Here is a 25,738-nt window from a genome sequence, read left to right as displayed (position 1 = left end):
AAACTAAGAGAACCACGGTGGTAGGGCACTTGCCACGGCTTCTCTTACCCTATGGAATTCAGCACCTAAGAAAATGCGTGATATGGACATGCGTTTAGGTGCCATCTTGAGACATATTTTCTTAGGACGGCATTTGTTATTTTGCCGCGATTTGGTGGGCTTACAGATGGGGCTAAGAAACCTCTGGATTTCTTATGTCATCATTGCGCATTGGTATATGTTATTATTATTTTTTTTGTATCTTCAATTATGACTTGTACAGTTTCTTTTTCAAACGTATGTACTGGATACTTTTAATTCATTTCTCGATAACTTAAAATAAAAGTCACTACTGCATTGCAGGGCGGGTTACAGTACAGTATGGATAACATGCAGAGTAAATTTACCGTACAATTTAACGAATTTTTTGTAATCAAGTAAACGAAGCACATTAGGAAATTCAAGAATCCCAAAATGCACATTAAAATTATTCAACAACAATTCAAGAAACACATTTCTACAAAATTACGAAATTACAAGACAAGAAACCCGCTTTATACGAGTGCGTTTTATCACATTGGAATCTGTTGTTTCGCCTACAAATTGATTTTCTATCTTAAATTGACGATTATCGATAATTCGTAATTTGCTCTGAATTTACTGTTGTCTTTAATTTAGAAGACTGAAAGCTTGATATGGATTATGGGAAATGGTCATATGTTTTTTAAAAGACAACCCAAGTGTATGCACACAGGATTCGAACCTGGCCTGAGAATGTTGCTTTACCTGTCATCCAACCACTTGACCACCACAGCGCTAGCTGCCCAGGGAAAATATTTTAAACACCATTTGATAATGCTGTATATTATCACTCGGCCAAAAACAATACTGAACACTGCAAAAGGTCGGTTTCCAAACTTCACGACAAAGCTTAACATTTTAAAATCAAAGCTTTGGCCTAAATTATTATTCTAGTTTAGGCCTAATTACTCTTCAGCAGCGATATTCTATGAGAGACTTAAATCGATGTTCTTTTGAGAGCGCGGTTACTTGATGTTCAGTGGTGAAGCGAAAAGAAGCAGTTCCTATAGAGTAGAAACACCGGGTTCAAATCCAACCAACCATGCGTATTGTACCCTTGAGTCAACCCTATCACGCGGGGACACTATTCGCAAAGAGTAGAGCATGAATTTCCTGGTGTTGCGGTCTGTCCTATGTGGTGCATCATGGTAGGGAGGGTAAATTCTCGATGATGTAAGCTAAATCAAGCTACTCTAAATTCCGAAGGTTAATTAAAGATATGATGACGATGACTCGCTTCCCGCCAATGTACCCCGGGTTCGATTCCCAGACTAGGTGTCATGTGTGTGTTGATCGAGTTTGTTGCTGTTTTGTGGCTTTCTTTCTTCCGTCAATGCAGATATCCGTGATCTATTAAAAAAAAAAAAAAAGTTATCGTTAATATTCCTCACGCTGCTTTTTCGTAGGACGTCAAGCAGGAAATCCTTGCGTGATACTGATAATAACGAAAGTGCATGCGAAGAGACTGAATTATAAGTACTCTTGTTTTTCGGCCATTTTAACTTGATCAAAAACAACAAAGCAAACTGCGGTGACAAACATTATAACGCATTTTAACTTGACGTTTCGTATCATATAACATACATCATCATGTACGGGAAACAGCCTTGTTGAATTGCACTGTGAACGCATTGGGAGACTCATTTTCATCATTGTGTGCGCGGAGCAAGAACTCAAATTACAAGAAAACAATATAGTAGGAGCTGAGCTTCCTAAACCACAAGAATATTGTACAATGATGGCTCGCTTGCCAAGGTGCAAAATTATCGCGAAAACGAAAAGATTTGATCAAAAGGTCAGCGAGTTTGAGGTACATACGACGTTTACTTACTAAAAACGTAAATTACAAAGATAGTTAATTGTTATCGTACAAAAGTGTACGAAAGTCTTTTTGCTTTGCAGAGCTGAAACTGGGTCTTCCCCAAAACAGTCCCACAAAGCAATTTAATAGGACTGTCGACTCTGTATCCCGCGCAACCTTAAAGTGGCCAATTAGACCTTATTCACGATGTCAGCCATCTTTACACGCGCAGAGAGAATGATGGGATAATTACTTGGTCTCAAGGTCTCTTGGGGGGCAAACATTTTCAATGGCGTCCGAAGGGAACAAAAGAGATGTCAATACAGCTGTTTTATAAGTGGAAGGTGGATCAGTTAAAAACGTTTCTGGAAACAAGAGGAGTTGTTTTGTCGGGGAGAAAAGTAGAGCCAGCTGAAAAGGCGTATTATACGTGGAGGCTGAAACTCGAGGTCGCTTAAACTACACGAACCTACGAACGAGACGAAGGGAAAAGTTGACCATAGAATCGATTGTCAGTCTTCCTTTTCCCAGTAGCCTTAAAGAAGGATGAGAAGAGGGCAGTCTTAACTTTTCGGACGTTTTCAAGGATGGGGTAGAAGCATATATGCAGTATATGCAGCCGTCAGCAAAGGACATGAAGCAAGGAAAGAGTTTATTGAGCTCGGAACACCTACACAGAGTAAAATTTCACTAAATCAGTGCAGATGTGAAAATACTGTTCGTTCGGCAAATATCCCTTTAGATATAAGCTTGGAAGTGGATCCCGTTTCGTGGGTTTGGCAGCACTGAAATGGTTGGAGCAAACCTTCGCAAACGTAGTACTTTGAAGCCTTCTCTGTTGATGAGCTGTGACCATTGGGATTTGGACATCGATAAAAGTGTATCATTTCTCTCTCCTCGCCCTTTTAAATGTACCTATGTCAAACAAAGACCTTGTACTAAAACAATTTAACTTATCGGCAAATAAAACAACTTACGGGACAACCAAAAAAAAAAAATTCCCGGAGAGCTTAAGCTTCCCTGTCCGTAAACAGCACAACGGTCCTTTTTTCCCCATATCTTGATACAAAATATCGAATATACATTCATAAAATATCGTAAAGTATAAATAAGGTTTCAGATATCTCTAGAAATTCGCGAAACCTGGATTTAACAAGGCATTATTTACATCACATCTACCGCGAATTTCAGCTGTTTGCCCCCTGAGTAACCACGTGACCCTAATATTTTCCCGACAACACCTTAGCGCCTGCAAATATGGCTGACATCGTGAATAAGACTGCTAGGATCTAAATTGTGGAAATGGAGCATTTTCGCGATTGTACTAGAAGAGACGTTACATGTTACCTCCGGGGAATGAAATGAAGAGTCACTTCGAAATATTTGGCAAAGCATTGGAATTACAGTATTTTTGTATAATTTACTGAAAATTACAATTCAAAAAACCTTAAGTAACTCTGTCTTACCTCTTCATTTTTGGAAAGCAGTGAAGAGCAAAAATGAAGAACCCCTTTGGGAAAGAATGAAAGAATTACACTAGGAATTACTACAGGATCAAGTTGAATTGTCATTAAATAATTCTACACGGTGGCCATGTTGGTGGAAAGAACAGTAATAAAAAAGTCTTCTGGGAATTTGACCCAATTATTATGCTACAATTATTGTAGTTTTTTCTCTTGTTTCGCACCAACATGGTCGTCTTGTCACTTGAATGCATTCAAAGAATAAAGTGCGACGCAGTTGCACGGTCACGGGGTTCGAATACATACATACAATACATACTAAATTGACTACTTCCCAGAGGGGCTTTTCAGGTCCATTGGCCGTGTTTTCAGGAACGGTTTCTCAGGTCGCTTAGCGAGTGGCAACGGAAAATTCCGTGAAAACAGTTCCTTTTCCAACTGGCTTAAAGTTAAGCGAGTGGGCAAATTTCTATAGAATTCTCCTTAACTTTAAGCCACCAAATTATTGGCAATTTTTTTCTTCTGATTACCAGAGTCGTAATCCTAACTTTCACGCGGGGCTTTTTGAAGAGCAAGGTTGTATCTACACATTTAACTTGTACAAGAGAATTTAAGAAAGTGCCACTGTTCTTTTAAACTTGAAAATTGTGAAAAACTGACCTATTTCAGTATACCCTGCGAGCAGTTGGTTTCTCCTACGCTTCCCGAGAGAGAAACCACTGCGAGAAAGAGTTAGTTTTTTGAGTGAGTCGCCGTCCAGCGCCAAGGACGTTTAAACTAAATTTGAACCGTTAAAACAAGTTAGTAAACTTGTTTTGGCGCTTGCGCGTGCGTTCAGCTACGTAACTGCTGCGTTTGGGTGAGCCTGCTGTGTAGAGATTTCCCGCGAAATAAGACAAAGTGATGTCAAATACATCACGTGGGATGTGACGTACTTCGCACATGCTGGATGGAAAGTCAAACGGTTGCTCGCAGTGGTTTCTCTCTCGGGAAGCGTAGGAGAGACCAACTGCTCGCAGGGTAATTTCAGTATGGAGGCCGTTTTTAAGACCGATTTTCTAAATCTCGTCACGGCCTTCCACATCTTCACGCGCGGTAAATGAAAGATGTACCTTTTCTTGAGCAGAATCCGTTTTAATGCAAAGAATTGGTGAACGAGAACCACTGTGCTTTTCGGTTCGAAAACTACTAATGAAACACTTTTGAAAAATGACGCATCTCGAGCGAGCGAGCTATTTAAGCAATAGAGGACTTGTTTCCATAGCCTCATCCAAACACGAGGGGGAGTTGGGAGAAGTCGAGACAATTATGCAAACCCGAGACGCAGTCGAGGATTTGCATCAGTGTCGAGAATTCTCCCAGGAGTCAACACCTAGTATGTAATTATAAGTCATACCTGAGTGGAGTTCAGAATGACATTAACGTACAGAAACGCAGTGTGTACAGGTGTCAAGAGACCAAATAACCACGTGATACCCAACAGGGGCGTCAACACCAAGCACGCTCTGATCCCCAACCTGCAACAAAAAATATGTTTACATAAACTTGCACTAGAGCTTTCCAAAACACAGAAGTTTAAGATGTTAACTATCTCACCTGGCTTGTTCCATCTGCTTGTGCGATGTATGTTGCATTGATGCCATTTCCTTTATCACTCGCACGACAATTACCGTGTTCGCCTAAAACAATAGAGTAACAATCAACTTAACGAACATTTGTCAAAGGAAAAGACAGGAGATGAAGAAGGCCGAACTCAGTCGAAGGCAACCCAAGGGCTTCTTTTACTTACGCGGCAGGGGTGTGGGCCGCTCCAATCTCGATTAAGGTGATGTTACATGAACCAATTTTAAACGCAACATTGTTGTTAAATTTGTCTGGTGTAACATAACGCACAGGGTGATTCTTAATGTAACATGTTGTTGCCCGAATTTTCTTGAATTTAGTGCGTGTAACACCCCCGCCATTGACTTTTAACGCGACATCGTCCCAGAATACACCACGGAGAACCGAAATAAGTCACGTCGACAGTCACTTCAACAGTGTCCGCCACATTTCTTGGTCGGGATTCATCGAGCAGAAGCCTGGGCTCAAATATTGAAAGCTGAGTAAACCTTGGAAGGCAAGGGCTGGGATTCGAACCCCTTTGAAGGCGCTTGGTTCGAGAGGTGTCTTGTGTCAAAGAAATGTTTATTTACAATAACAGATCATAAAGTTATTGTTTGGCGTTATATGTTTCGTTTCGGGTTTTATCAGACTGAATGGCTACACCCGAGCGTGCAGAAGTTTAAAAAATTAAACGTCCTTCTTGTGAAATTTTAGCCAGCAAATTATTAGTAACGATTACTAACCGAAAAATACTAAACATTCGCTAAAAAAATCATACACGGACGTCGCACAGGCGCATTGCTATCGCTGGAGTCACTCCTTCTGTGCAGTGACTCTTAAGGCCCACCTTCAACCGACAGGCTTTTCGACCGATTGTTTTTGTTATGGAAATTCGCATTGCTTATCGCAACGATCTGATAGCATGAATTCAGCTACGAAAATTGTTTCACGGCACGCAATGCCTGTAAGGTGAACGTGGTTCCTTAGCTATCAACGTTTTGATGTAACCTCTTTTCCAAGGAGATAGATAAAAGACACTGGATTTTTAAATATTAGGGACATTTAGCTCTGCGACAGGAGCCCATGAGCAGGAGCTTGCCTATATCATACACGCCCTTATGAGTGAACCTGTGCGCGTATCTTTCTATTTTTAGAACGCCAAGAATTCCTCGGCTCTGCACGCACTGTTTTAAAAGGCCAATCAGAATAAAGTCATTGTCTAACGAAGACAAATAAAGCAGTAACACTGTATTTAAATCTTGAAATTTGATGTAAATTCATGTAAATGCGAGTCTCCTGCTCAAGGGTTCGTTCTAAAAATAGAAAGATGCGCGCAAAAGGTGACTCAAAGATCTACTGCATATGGAGGCTCCTACTAATGGGCTCCTGTCTGCGGTAAATCACTTGCCACAAGAAGGGTATCCAGTCGTTAGAACTTGAACCGCAAAGTGCAAACTCGACCGCAAGGCAATGTCATGTGACAGACAAAATACGCGATGCCAAATGTCTCTATTACGACAGGGGCACCTTCAACGATAACTCCTTTTCAAAATCCACTCTAACTTACCAATATCTTAAGGATTTCGTGATAATGCCATCTTGTTAACGTAACACGTGAGTAAAGTATGCCATAAGTGATTTGGTACGGACCGATTTGAAGTAGTCTCTTGCAGCTGTTATTGGGGCGTCACGCAACGCTCACCTCTCCCTTTTTATTTCTTGTCTTTTCTTTGGGGGGAGCGCTGCGTGAACAAAACCAAAAAGTGGTTGCGAAGGAGACTAGATTTAAAGTAAACATAAATAATGCACGATTCACCGTTGTGTGCTTACGTTTTCGTCTCTGAAATCTTAAATTAGGTCATTTCAGGTGGTTTTAATTAAAGGGGCAGTGTCACGCTATTTTAGTCAAACTTCAAAACACTAAAAGACGTCCTTGCATCAATAAAAACCGATAAATAATGCTGTAGTTTTGTTCCCAATGACCACTGAAGTTCACTGAAGCTATTTTTTTGTTGTTTGCATCCAAGGATGGAGAGGATGGAGACGGAATGAAACTTGAAAAAACTGGCCAGTCTTTTCAAGTTTGGAGACACCATAAATTAAACACGAATAGCTCTTTGTGCCATAATTAAATATATTTAAAATCTTGTCAGTGGGTTGTCAGAAATGCTGTACTAGTGAACTAAAATACTAATTTAGATCTTTACCCATTTTTGACCTAAAAAAAGCAAATGTGGCATGACAGTGCCCCTTAAAGCGGAGTACGGCAAAGAAATGAACTAACATGCGTGTCACACTTGTAGCACGATTATCCGTAACCAATGATATTCTTGTTTAATGGCGTTGCCGTTGCTGCAGCGGCCATTGATGTTAAAACTACTTATTGATTCCGAAACTCACTTACAAGCTCAACAAACGCAACAAACGTCGCAAATATCCAAAGGGCGCCGCTACCAGAGGAAAGCCAGCAGCTTGGTGTTTGAAAACACAAACAAACAAACAAATAAACCAAACATGGGTTATTTAGTTTTGAACTCCTTCCTGTGAATCGTTGAAGATTGTTCGTCTATTTTTCTAAAAAGGTCTCTGAAGTAATCCGGCATTGGAATAGCTTAACACGTTAATTACGAAAGTCCGTGATTGGTTAGACAGACAAAATGTCATTACAATGGGGTGATTCTCCAGGCATTTTAAACACATCCTCAGACAAAATTAAATAATCTGGCTTTTTTTGTTTCTACCAAAGTACTTTCGTAAACCAGTAATCGGTTCTACTTTGCCAAAAGTTCCAGCAATGAGTCTCTAAAGCTTCGCGCAGTGTGCCGTTCGCATGCAAAAAAATTAAAGAAAAATCGGCTTGTGTAGTTCAAATGACACACCTGCAGAGCCACGTTGGTCATAGCGAAAATGCGATACGAGACAGTTAATTAAGTTAACTTCACTGTAATTAAAGTTGTTAGAAAAGTAAGCTAACAGCGAATGTTTCGTACAAAAACATCATTGACCAGCAATATTTGCTATCTCATGAGACTGGTTACTCTTGGTCTATGGATAGGAGCAATGAAGCAATTTTGACAGAGAGTTCATCGCAGTTGGAAATGATCAACTTATGCAGCTGATTAAGAATTCTGAGAAACAATAAGGGCTTCAACGACTGATCAAACCTCGAATTTTCTCAAGTGGCCGTCAGCCATGCCTGATTTCGCTGCTATGATTTCTCAGTCATCAATCACTTTAACTCCGCAAATCAATATACAAGATTTGCAGGACACATCATTTATATTCTCTAGGTGATTAAAGTAGTTACTTCTCAGTTTAAAACAAACAAAACACTCTCTTAAGGCAAGAGCTTGCCGGCGAAAATGATGAACTTACTGTTTGTCGCTGGCAAAACTATCGATTCCGTTTATTCCAGTCGCGATGCCCAAAGATATGCTGACAAAAACTGCAGGTATCCCTGAAACGGAGAGAAGTGTGATATTAGTACACCCTTGTCGTTTCTGCCATAAGTTTCGACATAGCTTTAGTGCTGTTGACGACCAACAACAAGTGGCATAGAGCGCTTGGTATTTCGTAGCAGTAATCTAACCTCAAGATCTGGATGTGTAGGCACAAGCCGTTAGACATGCATGTCAGTGGTTTTATAAGGGGCAGAAACAAAGTAAAAAACAAATCCACATGGAAACATATCCAAATTAGAAGTATGTGACCATCGATATCTCGGAAGGATCTTCCGAGTAAAGTGTCAATGTAGAAATCTGGAGCAGGACCCAGTAGGACGAACTTTGCACTCAAGTGAGAGAGACAAGATGATGACGTACATAGTTCAGATGTGCAAAACAACCAAGTCCTCCGGGAGGACGAGAGGGAAAAGTGGGGCTAAGATGAAGCGAGGAATTAAAGAAAGAAAGTGCAAAGGGACGTGAAGTTTTTAGATACCATCTGGGACGAGACCATGGAGACAGCTAAAGCCAGATAGCAGAGGATGCTTTATGGAAGTGAAACGTGGACCCTGACCAAGCTGCTGGGGAAAATTATTTATTAATGGATGCTACACTAGAATGCTGCGAACGGCCCTGAACGTGCATAGTCAACAACAAATGACTAATCAGGAACTCCACGGGAGTCTCCCAAGAGTGTGTGAAACAATCCGTATGAGAAGACTAAGACTAGCTGGTCATTGTAGCCCTCACAATGAAGAAACCAAGCTCGATATATTATGCAAGAGTAGAAATGTATCGTCAGTAGATCACAGACGATAGAAGGAATTAAGGGCCGCCAAACTCTGAAAACGTTTGCTTCGAGAGCCATCGAATGAGGCTTTATTCACAACCCGCGTTAACCAAACCGTTGGAAGATCCTTTAGCGACGCGCAATAAGACTCACGATTGAGCACCCAAGTTGTGCCCATTGAAAGCAAGCAAATGTTTGCAGAGTTTGGTGGCCCTTAATTCCTTCTCAGTGTACAAGCGGCTCGAATGAAGAAGACGAATAGCTAGCGGAGGAATTGTTCGTGATCTACGTGGAATTTCGAGGCGATCGAATCCTTGGGAGCGAATTTTTTTTCTTTCGATGATTCCGGCGGCTTCGTCTCGGTGCCCAACCTTGGGAAAGAATACTGATAGAGGGAAAAGAAGAGGAACCAAAAACCACCTAAATCGCTCTTAATAAACCCAAAAATCATACCAGAGACAAAGACACACAAGACTGAAGCAAGGTAAGCTATTTTTGTCTTTTAAATCGTGAATATTTTTTTGGAATTTTGACAAAAACCGTTTTCCCCATACAAATCCTTATATTTCTACTCTTGCATAATGTAGTGCAGTACAGCGGATACTCGTGTATCGAGCTTGGGCTACCTGTGAAGAAACGGCTTCGATTGTAAAGTGCTGTTTTGGAAACCGCAACTTGGTAACCAAATCGAGGTAGACCAAGAACTGCATACATTGACACCATCAAGACTGACACTGGATTGGAGAATATTAAATAAATAAGAGACGCCATGTTCGATCAGTCCATTTGGAACTAAGATTTTGTCTGTCTGTCTGTCTGTCTGTCAGTCAGTCAATCAGTCAGTCAGTCAGTCAGCGAGCGAGCGAGTGAGTGAGTGAGTGAGTGAGTGAGTGAGTGAGTGAGTGAGCGAGCGAGCGAGCGAGCGAGCGAGTAAGCAAGTAATGGAGGAAAATGTGTGCCCGACTCAGCGTATGTTAATATTGGATTAAGAAGATAATAATGATGATGATGATGATGAAATATCCGAGTGCTTCTTTGCAGGAGTCGAACCTATACTCACAACCTTCCGATTACTAGTTCGGATTCTCTACCACCGAGCTACAAGAGACCGTGCGAGCCAATCCATTAAAGCATCCGAACTCGTAACCGGAAAGTCGTAGGTTAGACTCTGAAAAGGAGTACTCGGATTTTTTCCGAAAATTCCCGAGTCAACGTCGCCGGACAAGTAAATCTGTCATTTCATTCACTGAAGTTAACATGGAACATACAGTCGAACCTGTATATAACGGCCCTGTATTAAGCGGCCATCCTTTATTAAGCGGCCAGTTTTAAAAGTCCCGATTTATCGCTCATACAAACGCTGTATTTGTTACCTGTATTAGGCAGCCACTCTGTGGCCGTCCCATGTTTGTCTTTCTTTGTTATTTTTACCTTTATTAAGTGGCCATCCCTGAACGGAAACTAAACGGTATGCCATTTTAGGTGGTGTTTTATTGTGTTTAAAATGCAATCCATCATCACTATGAAGAAATATCATTTGCAAAGCTACTGTAAACCGGTTGTTTTGAAGATATGCTTCACTCTTCAGCTAGAAATTCCTCTTCAATTAGCTTGTACGTTCTTTAGCCATGTGATGGAAAATGGATCGCCTTCAAACCTATACTCGCAAGGGATTTCCAGGCCATAACCTCCACCTCTGTTAACTCGCTTGCCCTTTCACTGTAACTTTCCCTTTGTTTGTAGGCCGTTTCAAAAAATTTGGTTAGCCACAATGCCATCAACTTAGGTGCATGTCCAATCACTTCATAATCGTCCATAATTTAATTAGGGTGAGAATATGGTTTCGAAGCGGTTTTGCCACGTCCAGATCTTGTAAGTCTCGGTGTAACACTAGATTTCCGTAATTTTGGGCGAACAATTGCCACAGTATTCGAGTCTTCCTTATTTTGCGGCTCTCGCTTCAATGCGTACATCTCATCGACTTTTAGCTCCCATATACTCAAGTATGCATGGTACCCACGGATATAAAAGTAGACGTGAAGAAGTTCCTTTGTCATATTTTAGCTGGGATGTTTTACGAAACGTCCGCCGATAATTTGGTAGTCAAAAAGGCGAGAAATGTCTAAAGCCGCTCCAATAGCTATCAATGCTCGCAAAGTTGACAGTTAACGACTTGCTCTGCAAACAAAAGTTTCGAGTGTTGAAGCGCCAGACTTACATGTCCGACTTTTTTAAGACTTCGTATTTCCTACCCTATTACTACTTTAACTTGAACAGTTTTGTTGTCTATTGTGCTACTTTTAATTAGAAACATTTCCGTTTTTTATACACATTGAACAACTATGAAATGACGGAATTAGATATTTTGTTGTGAACTTTGTCATAGAAATGCAGTATAATAACTGTATACGTTAATGTCACTTTTATTATGCCGTTAAGTTACAAGTTGGCACTGAACTTTGTTTAAAGCCAGTAGATCGCTTGAAAGAGTGTTGATTGTTCTATTGTTTCCTTGCATGAAGTGTATTTGTATGATACGCCATTAAAATTGACATTAGACCACGCCCAGTGAGTATTTTTAGTGATCCTGTATTAAGCGGCCACCTGTATTAAGGGGCCAGTTTCTCAAGTCCCGAGGGTGGCCGTTATATACAGGTTCGACTGTATCTCTCAGTACAATGATTATGGTCATAATGCTTAGATTCATTGTTTGAATTGTCTGTGTTATCTTATGATATGGAATGTCATTATTGCTGCGAGCCACAAAGCGAGCAGCAACACTAATCTTGACGGTCTCCCTGTGTGCTCTATATGCCAGGAAAAATCTCGATTTCTCGATTTTGTGTCTGTCTGTCTGTCTGTCCTGATGATTTTGACGTCATTCTGTGACCCTTCAGCGAGAAAAAAATGGCGTCCGCAGTCGAGGAAGAAAAAAAGAATTTTGGTCGAGGTCACGGAAAAATTACATTGAGAGCTTCTTTGGAGCCTAGCGAAGGCATCTGGCTGGTTTTTATTGCAAAACAATAATCGTAACCGATATTCATGTGAAAAATTGTAAAGTTCTGACTCTGTTGCATGAACATCGATCATTAGTATTCCACGTGACTTGTCTATAACTTCGGCCGTTAACTTGTTTTCCACTCTCAAAATTAACTACTTTTTGCGTAGAATACCTTTTAGAATGATTTCAGGTTTCTGATATGATACTTCTTGATTGGGAGGCATATTGTGACAAAAAATCATCACTTCTGGCAACGCATCAGGGGCACTCAACGACCAATTTGTTGTAAAATGTATTATTATACCCCAGTTAATGAAAATAAATGTTATTAAGGCATTTTCAGGTGTTTTTCAGTGTTGCTGGGAAAGCATTATCTGTTCCTTTTTCCCAGCAAGACACACAAGAAACTTCCCAGCCAGCTAGATAAGTTTTCAGAGTTTCTACAGCCAGCTCGGGTTGAAATGCTAGAAAAAGTCAGTAATTCCCAGCCAAAACCTCCATCAATAATAAATTTCCCAGCCAGCTCATCGGAACACCTGTATTTTTGCCAGCCAGCAAGATTCCTCTGGAGCAGATAAAGTGAGGAACGGATTCGTTGGGTGCCTCTGAAGCGTAAGTTACGTTATCGCTTTTGCCTGCATGCCTTTCATCACGTCTCTAAAAAATAATCATAAAATATTCGCGGAAGGTCGATTTCTCTGAAAATTCAAAGGGTGATTGCTAAAGAGTAGACCTTTGCCATCAATTAAAACATCTCTGTTTTGCAAGAGAATAATGCGACCTTTGAATTTTGTTCGTGAGTGACGTGATGTTTATCTTTGTCCTTGTTATGCAAATGTTTACAGGGAAATGAAATTACAAAAAAATTCTACCGATCGAAAGAACGTTAAATCTCTATTTTGAGCATTTATTTGAACATAAAAGAAGCAACAGTTAGCCGGAAATACTTTTTAAAAAAAATCGCAAAGGGGTTCATAATTCAGTTAAAAGACATGTTTTATACAGTTGAGATAATAAAAACATTGTTGTCTTAAATCATTGAATTGTTTCAATGTATTAAATACAACTGCAATCTTTAAAAGTTGTGCAAATATTACTCAATACTTCCACATCTCATTCGCAGCACTTCACTTGCAAATGCAACAACTTAACAAATCGACGTGGTCAAAATGTTGTGGACTGAGGAGACCCAGCCGAGTGAGTCCACAACAAATTTTGACCACTGTGATGACGAATATCGTTGTCGATAAGAATACAGACAACGCTGAACCACTTTCGATTTGTTTTTTGCCACAATATTCAACGCCAAAGAAACTTTTTATCAGTTCAGAGACCAAAATCATGACACGAAGAAAGAGCAAAGCGTTGTTTATAACTTTCTCGCAATATGATTGGTTTATTTCCCAGATTGGGCGTTCCCGATTCGCTATTACATTGCGTGAACACAGCGGTCAAATGAGTGCGCATGTTCAAGCCACGCGCGTGCGTTTTTGGCGCGCGTGGGAATGGGTTGCACAATTTCCATACAAAAAAGTAAGCGTCAAAATGGCGGCAGATTTAAATTTCGCGATAAGTGTTTTCAATTAGCGGGGATAAGGCGAAAACAAAACAGCTAAGGTTTTTACTTGAAACACAGCTCTTAAAGGGACGGCTCTTTCATATATCTTTTTCAACAAAAAAACTATATCTGCAACAATAGTGAATTTTCTTGTCGAGTTTACGCGTTCGTAGCAAAACATTAAGACTTGTGCGTTTATCGTGGTAGTTGTCGTCGTCGGCCTGTCTAGGGGCAAATTTCCGGATGAAAAAACCTAATGCCTGAGCAGTAAAACTCGGGAGAAGAACGTTTGTAGAGCCAGAATAATTGGACTTATACCGAGATGGCTCGAGTGGCGGAAGTTGACAGTGGAAATTTTGTGTGCGCCTTTTATTGGCATCAATAAAGAACAAGTATCAATATCAGTTCGTATTCCTTACCCACTCATTCGGCAACTTTGAGTAGTACCCCCATGCCTGAGCGACTATACAGAGTTACAGAGAAAAAAGATGGCACCAGTTGCCCACGAAATGCAGATAAAATATTCCCCTCTAAGGACACATAGAAAAGACCCAAGAAGAGGAAAACGGTGGGTGGTACCAAATAGGTTCTTTTCTCACACAACATCTGTGTCGTTCTTGTCTTATAACAAAAGTTAAAGCTCAAATAATCCTAAGTCTCTCTCAATATATTATGGTTCTATGTAATATATGACCAATGATTTTTATTTTTTTTTCAGAGAAAGAGAGAGAGAGATAAGGAGGGGGCGGGGAGGGAGGGAGAGCAAACATTTACCTGCATTTAAACTCTAATTTCATTCACCAAAGCAGTAGATACTCTGCATACACTCTGACACGAGTGGATGGATGTCCCAACCAGAAAAATCACACAAAATTGCAACAACAGAGAGAAGTTGTACTCTTTCACACACATACTTACTTTAGGTACAGTATTTTAATTTAATAGTACAACATGAACAGGTATAAACTGGATATTTGGTACTGAAGACCATTTTATTACACTAGCACACATTAGTACATGCAGTTTTTAAAAGGAGCTTAGTGCTTTCCTAGATATCCATGGAACCTTAAGATCTGGTTTGAACTATGCCCCTGTGTGTGTACAACAGACCGCTATACAAAAAAATCCAAGCATACTGTAAACAAATGATGCAAATGAAAGTCAAAGAAGCAATTCAGATATGTAATCCCTCATAAACAAGTAGACGCAATACCATTTGTCTCTTCTAATCATTGAATATTCCCATGTATTTTTCTCTAACTTTAGCAAAAGTACTGATTATCAGTCTACTGGATGACTTTTATAACATTTACATGTATACCATAAGAACAACAATAGATCTTAAACTCTCATAAGCCACACAAATGGTTTCAAGTCATCTGGACATTTTGTATGCACACCACATGCCATTCCACTACCTGATGACAAAACAAAAGCACACAGCTAGTAAAAGTGATAACCAAGGGAAGACAGCAGGCATGCAAGGGAGGAATTGTGCCAGCTAATACAGATAAGATTCCAAAGACTGGAATGTCACAAATTAAAACCAGCAACATGGAACAACTTCCTCATCAAATCCACACTCTGAAACCAAAAGACATGAGAAAGCAGTTAATTTAGTTTAAGTGCATCATCCCAAGCAGTTAATATGTTCTTGAAGTGTGCCATGTTGTTAGTGACTAGTGAAATACTCCTCAATCAATTCAACTATTTCCATTTTTTCCTGACAATATCCAACCTTTCCACAGAGGGTTTTTTGATTTGAACTCATCCATCTGTCTTGGAATGACAGCTTGGCCTGAAACTATTTTTTTTAACAGATTATGGCATTTTTAGACCTCCTGCCACATTAGCCCTCACATTGAGCCCACTTGGGGTGAGTAGGGATTTGTCTGGAATGAAACAAGGTCAATTTCCTTCAGTCAGGGTTTGAGATTTCAGAAGACCTAATTTATAAATTAATCCTTGGACTAGACAGTACACCATTTCTTCTGTTTGCCTTCTTAATTTTCGCTTTACAGGTATATATATTAATAGGCTGAGTTTGAGTTTGCTATTCCTACACGTATTTAAATTTATTATGGCTCTTAAGATGTTTAAATCTTTGCAGAATATATTCTGGCTTGGCACGTGATGAACTGAAGACACTAAAATCATGTGTACTGGTTGATGAATTCGAAAGAAGTTTAAAACGCAGTTTAACATTTGTTTCCTTCTCGATCATAGAATTTCTTAATTTCACCACATGTAATCACGTTTTCCACGAAGTGAGCTTTCAGTGGTTAAAGATCTACCTGAAATTGTCTTAAATATCGCGCTAAAATGATCGTTAGCCCACATCGAACTGTAGCTCGTCTTTCCCAAACCGAATAAAGTAAAATAAACGTAAATCGTAGTTAGAGCCGAGGAAACAGAAATAGTTCACGGGGTAATGCCTTTGTTTACTTTTTACTCACCTTACCACAATGAAAATAAGCAAGCAGTTTTACTCAAACTGGATCCCCTTTTTTGCCTTTACTACCGCAGAGGTCTTCAGTCATACGTGGTAAATCATTTAGGTAATGATTCATCCACCAAAAAAAGATTCCCAGCAATATTTCATTCACAAACTCACGCACAGTTCGTCCGTAGTGTGTTCCGGAGAGAGACCGGAAGTGCTTAAACCTCGCACATGCGCACTCATTTGACCGCTGTGTTCATTGCGTGACAAATTGACGCGAGCATGACGCGTACAGCGCTGTCTAGACTCTTATCGACAACGGAAAATTAGCCAATCAGATTGCGAGATTACAAGCAATTGTGGTAAAATGTAAAATGGAATACATAAGTACTGTATGTTACGTTGCAGGAGCTACGAAATCGATACAGTTTGATTTTAACCATTATGGGCTTACCCCATGACAAGAGATGATACACGAGCATTTTATGGCTAACGTTGTAGACCTTAACAGTGAACAAGTAAAGATGAATTCCATCCACCAGCATCCAGCATAAAGCTGCCATAAAAAAGTACTGCATTAAAGCTGCTGCCGCCACACAGGCGCCCTGTAAAATATAATTGAGAAGCCGGTCATTGGTGCGATTGACTGCAAGAACAGATGCACTAGGATCCGTAACCTCCCTTCCAAGGCATGAGGGACCTGGAGAGTGGAGTATGAGTTGATGCACAAAGAAAAAAAATAGCGCAATCAAAAGCTAGTGCGCATGTGCAGAACAGAGAATCCCTATTCGTGATAGCGTTTGTGCTCCAATCTGGAGTTTGCTATTTTAACCAGGGGCCCGTTTCTCCAACGTCCCGAAATCTTTTTGAACCAGAAAGGTCATTTACAAAACTGCTATCCAATTTTTTTGACAAGATGGCCTTTTGACATGTTTTCAAAATAACGAAAAGCAAAATGGCTATGAAGTTTGGTGACTCTCCGTTCATAAAGTACATAGGGAGTTATGCCACTTGAAAAAGGCCCGAAAAGTTTTGGGACTTTCGACGGGTCCAAGGTCATACCATAACGCCGGGTCTTTGCGACCAGTGTTTGGTTTCTTTGATGATGATTATGAACAAATCAGTTTTATTAATACATGCAGTACAGGGCCTACGCTTCATACCCCTGACGAACTAACTGGCCCGTTTTCTGGGGCCTTAGTGTGAGTTTCGGCCCTTGTGCAGGCCCTTGTTTCGGCCCTTGTGCAGGGATGGCGCAGTGGTGAGAGCACTCCCTTCCCACCAATGTGGCCTGGGTTCGATTCCCTGACTCGGCGTCAGATGTGGGTTGAGTTTGTTGGTTCTCTACTCTGCACCGAGAGGTTTTCTCCGGGTAATCCGGTTTCTCCTCTCCTCAAAAACCAATATTTGACTTGATTTGTGTTAATTGTTAATTTCAGTTTACAGTGTCCCCAACTAGGGCTCCAGCGCTAGAATGACTCGACACTTAAATAAAGTTCCGTTCCTTTCCTTTCGTTTTTTCAGTTCAATTTATGGCTCGGCTGCGAAACAGTGGCAAAGCAAGAGCACGCACCAATTAGTCATCCTAAACCATTTTCGAACAGTCGTGACTAAAATTGATATGCCACAGTCACGTGTGAAACTTTATGACAAATACATAACACAACGGTCATTCCGTGCACCCCCTTGGCACTCGTTTCGAGAATTAGGCAATTACATGACTTTTGGAGGTCATATAGTTTATTTGTGGCCCCAGTAGCATCATTTGCGCCCGAGCGGAGCCAGGGTGCAAATGACGCTACGAGGGACACGGATAAACTATATGCCCGACAAAAGTCATGTGATTAATCATTATTATCAATACACCTTATTCCAAAATGGCTGCCATTTTAGTATTCTTTTGTTTCCATGGAAATAGACCCTTATGACCTCGGTTTCAAACGTAAAATTCACTAGAATATCTAACCTTGAACGAGGCCATAAGGGCCAATTTGCATGGAAACAAGACAATACTAAAATGGCGGCCATTTTGGAATAAGGAGTATACACAAGGCCAAATCGTACAAATTCATTTATCAGAGATGTAGCATGAATCTATGGTATGAAAAGTTGTTGCTATAATACGATGAGCTACACAAGAGCAAAAATTACAATTTCGCGCTAAGTTTGGCATTGAAATGGTATCCTCAGGATCTCATTGGCCGAGCGACGTTGTTTGACATCTTTGCATGCGCAGTTAATCAGAATCAGAGGGGCAAATGCATTTCAGCCCGGACATTTCCCGTTTGGCCTGCAAAGCGGCGCGTTTTACAGAGGGCTGTATGACATTCGGCCTGGCGTATTGATAATAGTGGTTAGTTATTAATGACCGTCGAGTGTGACATTTTATACACACAGCAGCTTCACCTCGCCAACCTAACGCAATATTATGTAGTTGTCATAAAGTTTCACACCTGACTATAGCGTATCAATTCGATCTAGTAACTACTTAGCGCGCTCGCCTCACATCCTACGTAATTAGACAGTCTCACGGTTTTTCCTTTCGTTCGCCTCGTCTTTCTCTCATCCATTTTTTTCATTTGGTTTTATCAACGGAGTTGATAATGTAAATTGGCCACCGTACAGAGATTCTAAAAGCTGACGTTTCGAGCGTTAGCCCTTCGTCAGAGCGAAGGGCTAACGCTCGAAACGTCAGCTTTTAGAATCTCTGTACGGTGGCCAATTTACATTATCAACTCCGTTGATAAAACCAAATTTTTGTATACTACTTCCCCACCGACGCAGCATCACAGTTTCTTTAGAAACTACCCCTTCATTTTTTTCATTCATTCGGTTTTTTCTAACCTTATTGGCCGTGGCATTAATTCCAACAAGAAAGGTGATTTGTCCTGTCAATAGAGAGGACGTCAGGCTCACACGAATCTGGAATAAAGGCGAACTCCTCTCTCTAGAGAAAAGTAAACAAAAAGAACATGAACTCACACATCAATTATTTGTTAATTATGCAACGGAGGTGGGCGAACGGGCCACTACTGTAAATGTTCTATTAGAGCCCCTTTCTCCTCCCCCCGCCCCACCCTTATTCGTTTTTACACTTCACTTTCTTTTGTTACCACCGTGAGTGGTATCGCCGTTATGACGGATGACGCAAAACTGGAATAGATACCTTATTAGCCTCCTTTGTCCTTTTGATTGCCCCTCAACATTTGTACCCAGATCATTTGCATAACGGCACATGTCACATACACATTCATATTTAACTGACCTCTCCCCACAGGGGCTTCTTTGGGCAAATGATACATATAATTATGCAGCAGAACAAAAACTGTTTTAAGAATCAAGTGCAGCCGAGAAGTTGAACTAGGGATCAAATTTAATAAAGGGTCAGACCTCATAAGCTCTGGATCTCGAAGCAACCGCCCTAGCCACTGGGCCACAGTCCCTCCTTCGAAAGTACTTTGAGTAGCTTCTAGTCTCAAACAAACTCGACCAATTGTCTTTTTTTTTCCAATAAAAGGAGAAAAATTATACTACTACTACTACTACTACTACTACTACTACTACTACTACTACTACTACTACTACTACTACTACTACTACTACTACTACTACTACTACTACTACTACTACATTTTGAGAGCTTTCTGATCTTTTTTTTTTTTTTTTTCTTTTTAATTTATTTATTTTTAACTTACACTACATACAGTACTAATACTTTCTGATCTTGATAATAGGGAGCTTAGAAGTCGACGACGTTCGCACGACGGCGCCGTTGGGTCACCTCATGGTACCGCGTCACCGTCCTGAAGAATTTGTACTTTTATAAGATTTTCACACACAAACCATGGAAGGTTCGATTCGAATGAGAAACCAAACAATGAATGCAAAGCTCAGTTTCGTTTCTACAGGCCTTATCTTTTAATTGTTTTAAAATTTTATCTTTTTATCTTTTAATTGTAAATAGCGGGAAGGTTAGTTGTCAAAATTCCTCTTGATGCTCCAGGTGTTTTTGCCGGGTCATCAAGTATCACATTTAGGGGCATGTTATGTAAGTGACGACCCTGCACCATGGCGAATAGTCCAACTAAAAATAAAAGCGCTAGCGAAATTTAAAGCCAAATCTTCATGCATAGCGCTTGAGACACATGCATAAGAAGTTTACATTTACATTTATATATTTTATTGACTTTCCCCAAGGGGGCTTTCAAAGACAATATTAACACAAATATATTCCCATTTTCAATGTCGTCAACTTTGGCGTGACTCCGGCAAGTGCTCATAGAGGCATGCGTAGCAGACATGTCACGCAACCTAACGGCGCCGTCGTGCAAAGGTCGTCGATTTGTAAGATCCTTAATAAAATGATACAATCGCGCAAATGGTCTATTACTATTACGTCTTTGTGACTTATGCCTATATAGATTGGTTGCATATCACAAACAGAACTCCACGTAGAAACTCTTCAGATGATTTATTTCATATATTTTTGTGACGTACGTTAGCACCCAGTGGCTGATTATAGTGATGACAGATCCCAGGATAGACAATCCCAAGCCAACATACGTGAGGATCTCCAATAGTTTCCTGTCCGTTTGAGACTGTTAAAAATTGTAAAAAAATCATTAAGAATTCATGAAGAACAGCCGAGGACAACAGAATTCAGATCTCATAACATTTATGGTAAAGATAAGAATGAACATCTCATCCTCATCGGTAGCCCCTATTCACTAAGGCTTATCGAAACATCTTTTAATTTTACACTGGTCTAATGGCAGGCAAGTTCCGTAACCCAAGCATCTCACACGTGTGTTATTTTTCTCGGTTTGCCTTTACTGGTTTTTTTTCTAACACATAATACATACATAATACATATACATTATGTATATTGGAAGTTGCTGTTGGTATTTATAAAACAAAAGTACAAACTTTAGTTTATTTGAACTCTATAAATACAAACGGTGTACTTATCGTGCAGTGCTGGTCTCGCTTCTTTCCTTTCATAACCGACATTTGTTTTTCTCGTCTGCCGTAAACTATTATGCATAACATCCACTTGACCTTTTGACATCCCATTGAAAAAAACTCGTAAAATATTCGCGGACCGGTCGATTTTCGCTGAAATTTGAAAGGATGATTTTGCTAACGAATAGAGAACGATTTTCACAATAACGGAAAATTCCTGTGTTAAGCATGAGAATTCGACGAAGAGATAAATGCGACTAAACTTGTTGCGTGCGTTGCTATTTTTGTGATTTAACTGTTGTGCAAATTATGATAGAGAATATTAAATTATGAAAAAATATCTACGGACAGATCGTTAAAAGATCTTTATATTTAGCTGTTATAAAAGATGCAACGCTTGACGAGAAATAATATTTTTGTTAATACAATGCATTTGAAAGAAGAACAAATTCGCGGGAATCGGGACGCGGTGAAAATAAGTTAACAAATTTGCATACGTGCGTTGAAATGTGATACGTGAGGAGACAGGAATTTTATTTCTCTGACAAATGACTTTGTCATTGTACTGGATAAGATGAAATTTATTTGGGACGCCAACAATATTTTTTTAACTTCCTGGTCAATCCATTTTATTGCTATGACTTGCTAGTGCGAAATTTGTTTAAATGGAACTCACGCTTTTTGTGAATTTTGAGTGTCATGAAATTACATCATTTGCGTGACAATTACTCTAACCCAAAACAGATAGTAACAAACTTTATATTTATTAACCATTTCTTCTGCTTTTGTGCTTGTCAGCATTGTGATTTGCGATAATTCGCAAGTCTGTTTTTGTATCTCATAGATGTTCAGATTTTCAATTACATGGCCGCTCAACCTCGCGATTGTGTAAATAGTTCACCCTGAAGTCAAAATAGATACGTCCTCAGGAACCTGACAAAGAAGGCTTACTGACCCGACAGATGAAATCTAAATATTCACAGTTAAATATTACAACAAAATTAAAAAACCAAAGAAGTTTTTTTACTCTGAAAACGACGAACGATTAACATGCTTTCCCGCAGTTCATTCAGTTGACAAAAGGTGATCACGTGCACCTTTATGGTTGCCTAGCACGTGATCAATTTCTTCCTTTTTGACAAAGCATCATAAAAGTCAGAGATTGCAGAAATCATCGTCTTTTTACGATCTATTGTCATTAATATTTCGATGAGAATTCGATTCAGAGCTATATATAAAAACTGTTTTTTTTTTCCTCAATTTGAGAGGAAACGAGTGAATTTTACTCAAAAGCTGTTTTGTTATCTTTAAATTGAATCAAGAGAAAATGAGGGGACAGAGAAGGAGGTTCCCGGTCCAGCCCTTGGGATATGCCATGTCCACGAAAGTTATTTTTAGACGAGCGGAAGTCTTCCAAGACGTCCGCATGCAGGCCAACCTCGGTCCGATGTTTGAAAGAAAATATATATTCATCAGCCTTCCACGTGCGCCATCATTTTCTCTTTTCACTAAGAACCTGAGAGCCAGGCAAGACTGCATGCGGACGTCTCAGAAGACAGACTTCCGCTAGAACAAAGACTTCCGCTCGTCTAAAAATAACTTTCGTGGACATAACATATCCCGGCCAACGCCTTGAGCCTCCCTCTCTGTCCCCTCATTTTCTCTTGTTCTTACCTTTTCGCGTATCTCTAAGCTTCGAAAGTGATCCAAACTTTCCACAAAAACGTTTTTCTTTTGCTTTATACCGAAAGAAATTTCGCTTTCTGGCGTAAACGTTTTTAGTTTAGCAACGCTAAGCGCAATCATTTACCATATAAGGTCAAACTAAGGTATATGAGCTGATAACCGAGATTGAGTGAACCAATCAGAGCACAAGAATTGCATTATCCGAGGATGAGAATTTAATAATACAAAATAATTAAAGGTGTGAACGTATGAGCCAAAGGGCCTCTGCTGGCGCGCCATGTGGGTGACCCTCAAATGGTCTTAATGACCCCCCACTTGAAAAAATTAACTGGAACCCTGAAGTTCAATACCACCCAATTCAGTGCCTTCTGTTTTTGTCTAACATGTACCACAGGCAACCCAGTGTACGCTTTTATGGTGAGTCTAGTTTAAATATCAAAAACGATGATGTTTCGATTGAGTAAAAAAAAGAAAAATCTGTCATATACACTTAAATTTTTCTTACTTGCTTTCTGAGAGATTCCAGAACACACATTCTCTATCGTTTCCTGCGGACTAAAGTCAAGTAAACTACTTGGAACATGTGCAACTATCCATTCCATTAAAAGCAATTAAAACTCTGCTCTGACGAAAGCTACAAGATTAAATTTAGTTAAATTCTCTAATAGACAATAGGCGCGTCTTCGAAGCTACAGACGAAGAAAAAATACTGGCAAAAAAAAATGATCAAGTCCTAATTTTCCTAACAGACCTCCTAACTAAACACCATCGTAATTCTTCCCATTTGAATGTGTCAAATTCACATTTTAAGGACAAAATCAGTTAAACTGCAATCAGAGATAGGCGAGCGATCAGTATTACACAGATCATGAGTTTATTATTTATCTGCTAATCTCCACACATACCGATTCATTTCTTTTCAAGGATGATGCTCTTTTTCACGAAAGATTGAGGTCCGAAACCCATGACCCGGAGCCTACAGCTCCCATACTGGGCCTATGTAATGGCATTTTTACAGACCGATCTATTTTTAGACTATCTTTTCCCGAAAAAACAAAGGCACTTCCGGTTCGGTGACCCTATGACGTCACTTAATTTCTTGTAATTGGTCATAGGGCTCCTGTGGGAGTCTCATTCGCGGGAAATTCAATCTAAAAATAAATCGGTCTGTGAAAACGCCGTCACATGAACACAGTAGAGTTGTAGGCTCCGGGTCATGGGTTCCTGTTGAGGTCCATTGATTTATTAGCAAAAAGGCATTTTAACCGACCGCGTGCGTCTGTTCAGTAATAGGTCGCAAATGACGTCAAAATGTGGCAAGAACAAAAACGTGGCACACGAGGCGGTGTCACGGCTGTTCTTACCACATTTCATTCTCGTCACCAGAGCCTCGGATCGACCCAAGGCTCTGGGAAACTTCGAGTAGGAGGACATGCGCCGTAGGGTTCTTACAGCCAAAAATTGGCTATTTGAACCTTACAGCGCCTGCTCGCTCCTCGTGTTAACATGAATGCACCAATAAGAGACGCTTTTGATTGTTCTTCACGAAAACCAATGAGAAGACACTTTGTTTCCGGGTTCCCCAGAACTCTTCTCTCCCTCGGTCAAGAGAAGAGCTCTGGGGTCGAGATTGACCACAATTTGGCGTCTTCTGTGATTGTTTTTTGATGACGCCGGCTATGCGTCTGTCCTCTATAATGGATCATATGCGAGAACGCAAAATGCAAAATGCGTGTATTATGTAATAACTGATACCTTCAAGTTCTTAAACACCAAGGAGACATTTTTTAGCAATTCTGCTTTTGCAGGAGGAAATATTGACGCTGACATTATATGGGTGTTAATAGTCCTGTCAAAAGAAACAACAACAAGAAACAGAATGAAGTGAAGATAACGAGACAAGACTAAAAGTGCCATGGACATCAGACTTTAGCAAACCGATCGAGGGAAGAACAAATTATAGTTTATTAGGATCTACCTAACAGTTCGTTGGGAAGTAATTCCCTTAAGATTTTCGATTCTTGACTCTATGTTTGGACAACGAGTAAATTATTTGTGTGTTAACTTTATAAAGAGTGAAGAAGTTGAACAGGATGCAAAACACGCGAAGCAAATAGTCGCTTGAGATTCAAAATGTACGTACGCAGCCCCTCCTCCCGCCCCACCCACAACGTTGCAAACATTCACCCGCAGTTTTTCAGGCTTTCCAACACTGTCTAAGGTGGGGGAAGAACTGCACTTGAGTTTTAAAATGTATTATTTGCTTTTGAAAGTAATTTTGAAATCATGGATAATTACGAGTTTTGAATGACCGTCCAAAGAATTTTGTCCACGTAGTAGTTTCCGTATCCTGAATACTTTGGATTTCCTTGCTTTACGTTTGGCAAAAAAAGCGAAGTATTCCCCCACACCTCGATTCTGTTCTTATGTTCTTTCACCATTCAAAATCAGCTTTTTCCCGGCATTCCAGGCGCGCCTTAACCACCACAAATTCCTTCAGGGTTTCACAGATTACGAGATTTCGTTATTGCGCCGAGAGCTGGTGAAAAAAAGGTTCAACGTTTTTCATCCTTGTTGCAGCTCTTCTTCGAAAAATTTTGATATTGAATTCGAATTGAAACTTGACCATTCACCACGAAAGCGAAGTTGAACGAAAGAGAGGACAAGCCTTGTTCCGTTCAACAAGTTGCCAGTGGCTAAACGACGTGAAATGACTGTTTTCCAGTCTTAAAAGCTGATAACACACTTTCTCGGCTTCAAAATTCTTTGATCAGCAAATGTTTTAAAACGTTAAAACGTATGCCTTGAGCTTAATATAACGAAGAGGGACTTACAGTGATCAAGAAGAATGGCGGAAAGCATACCTGCTTTTGTTCGTGTTGTTTGCAGTTGTAAACAGTCTATGCAGTTTTTTGTATCTCACTCCCAT

General features: G+C 40.1%; 1 protein-coding gene across 1 annotated transcript; it reads right to left on the bottom strand.

The window, feature by feature from the left end:
- Positions 1-1,338: 1,338 nt before the first annotated feature.
- On the bottom strand, positions 1,339-25,738 carry LOC138003794 (adhesion G-protein coupled receptor D1-like). Its single transcript, XM_068850035.1, has 10 exons — positions 25,674-25,738; positions 24,565-24,658; positions 20,659-20,759; positions 19,006-19,108; positions 16,616-16,766; positions 8,305-8,386; positions 7,334-7,400; positions 4,921-5,003; positions 4,721-4,841; positions 1,339-1,410 (listed from the first exon to the last, which is right to left on the bottom strand). The coding sequence occupies exons 1-10, from the start codon at positions 25,736-25,738 to the stop codon at positions 1,339-1,341; spliced, it is 939 nt and encodes a 312-aa protein (XP_068706136.1).

This window comes from Montipora foliosa, chromosome 1, assembly GCF_036669935.1.
Source record: "Montipora foliosa isolate CH-2021 chromosome 1, ASM3666993v2, whole genome shotgun sequence".
NCBI classification, from domain to species: Eukaryota; Metazoa; Cnidaria; class Anthozoa; order Scleractinia; family Acroporidae; genus Montipora; species Montipora foliosa.
This window is presented reverse-complemented; position numbering and strand designations above follow the sequence as displayed.

Bases quoted from the DNA above. Each gene is read 5' to 3' on its own strand.
- LOC138003794 (XM_068850035.1), bottom strand. From the start codon at position 25,738: ATGGGAGTGAGATACAAAAAACTGCATAGACTGTTTACAACTGCAAAC. The intron at 8,387-16,615 runs GTAAGCCCATAA...TCTCCGTTTCAG, and splicing joins GTATCATCTCTTGTCATGGG to GGATACCTGCAGTTTTTGTC. The intron at 7,401-8,304 runs GTAAGTTCATCA...TCAAACACCAAG, and splicing joins AGTTTTGCCAGCGACAAACA to CTGCTGGCTTTCCTCTGGTA.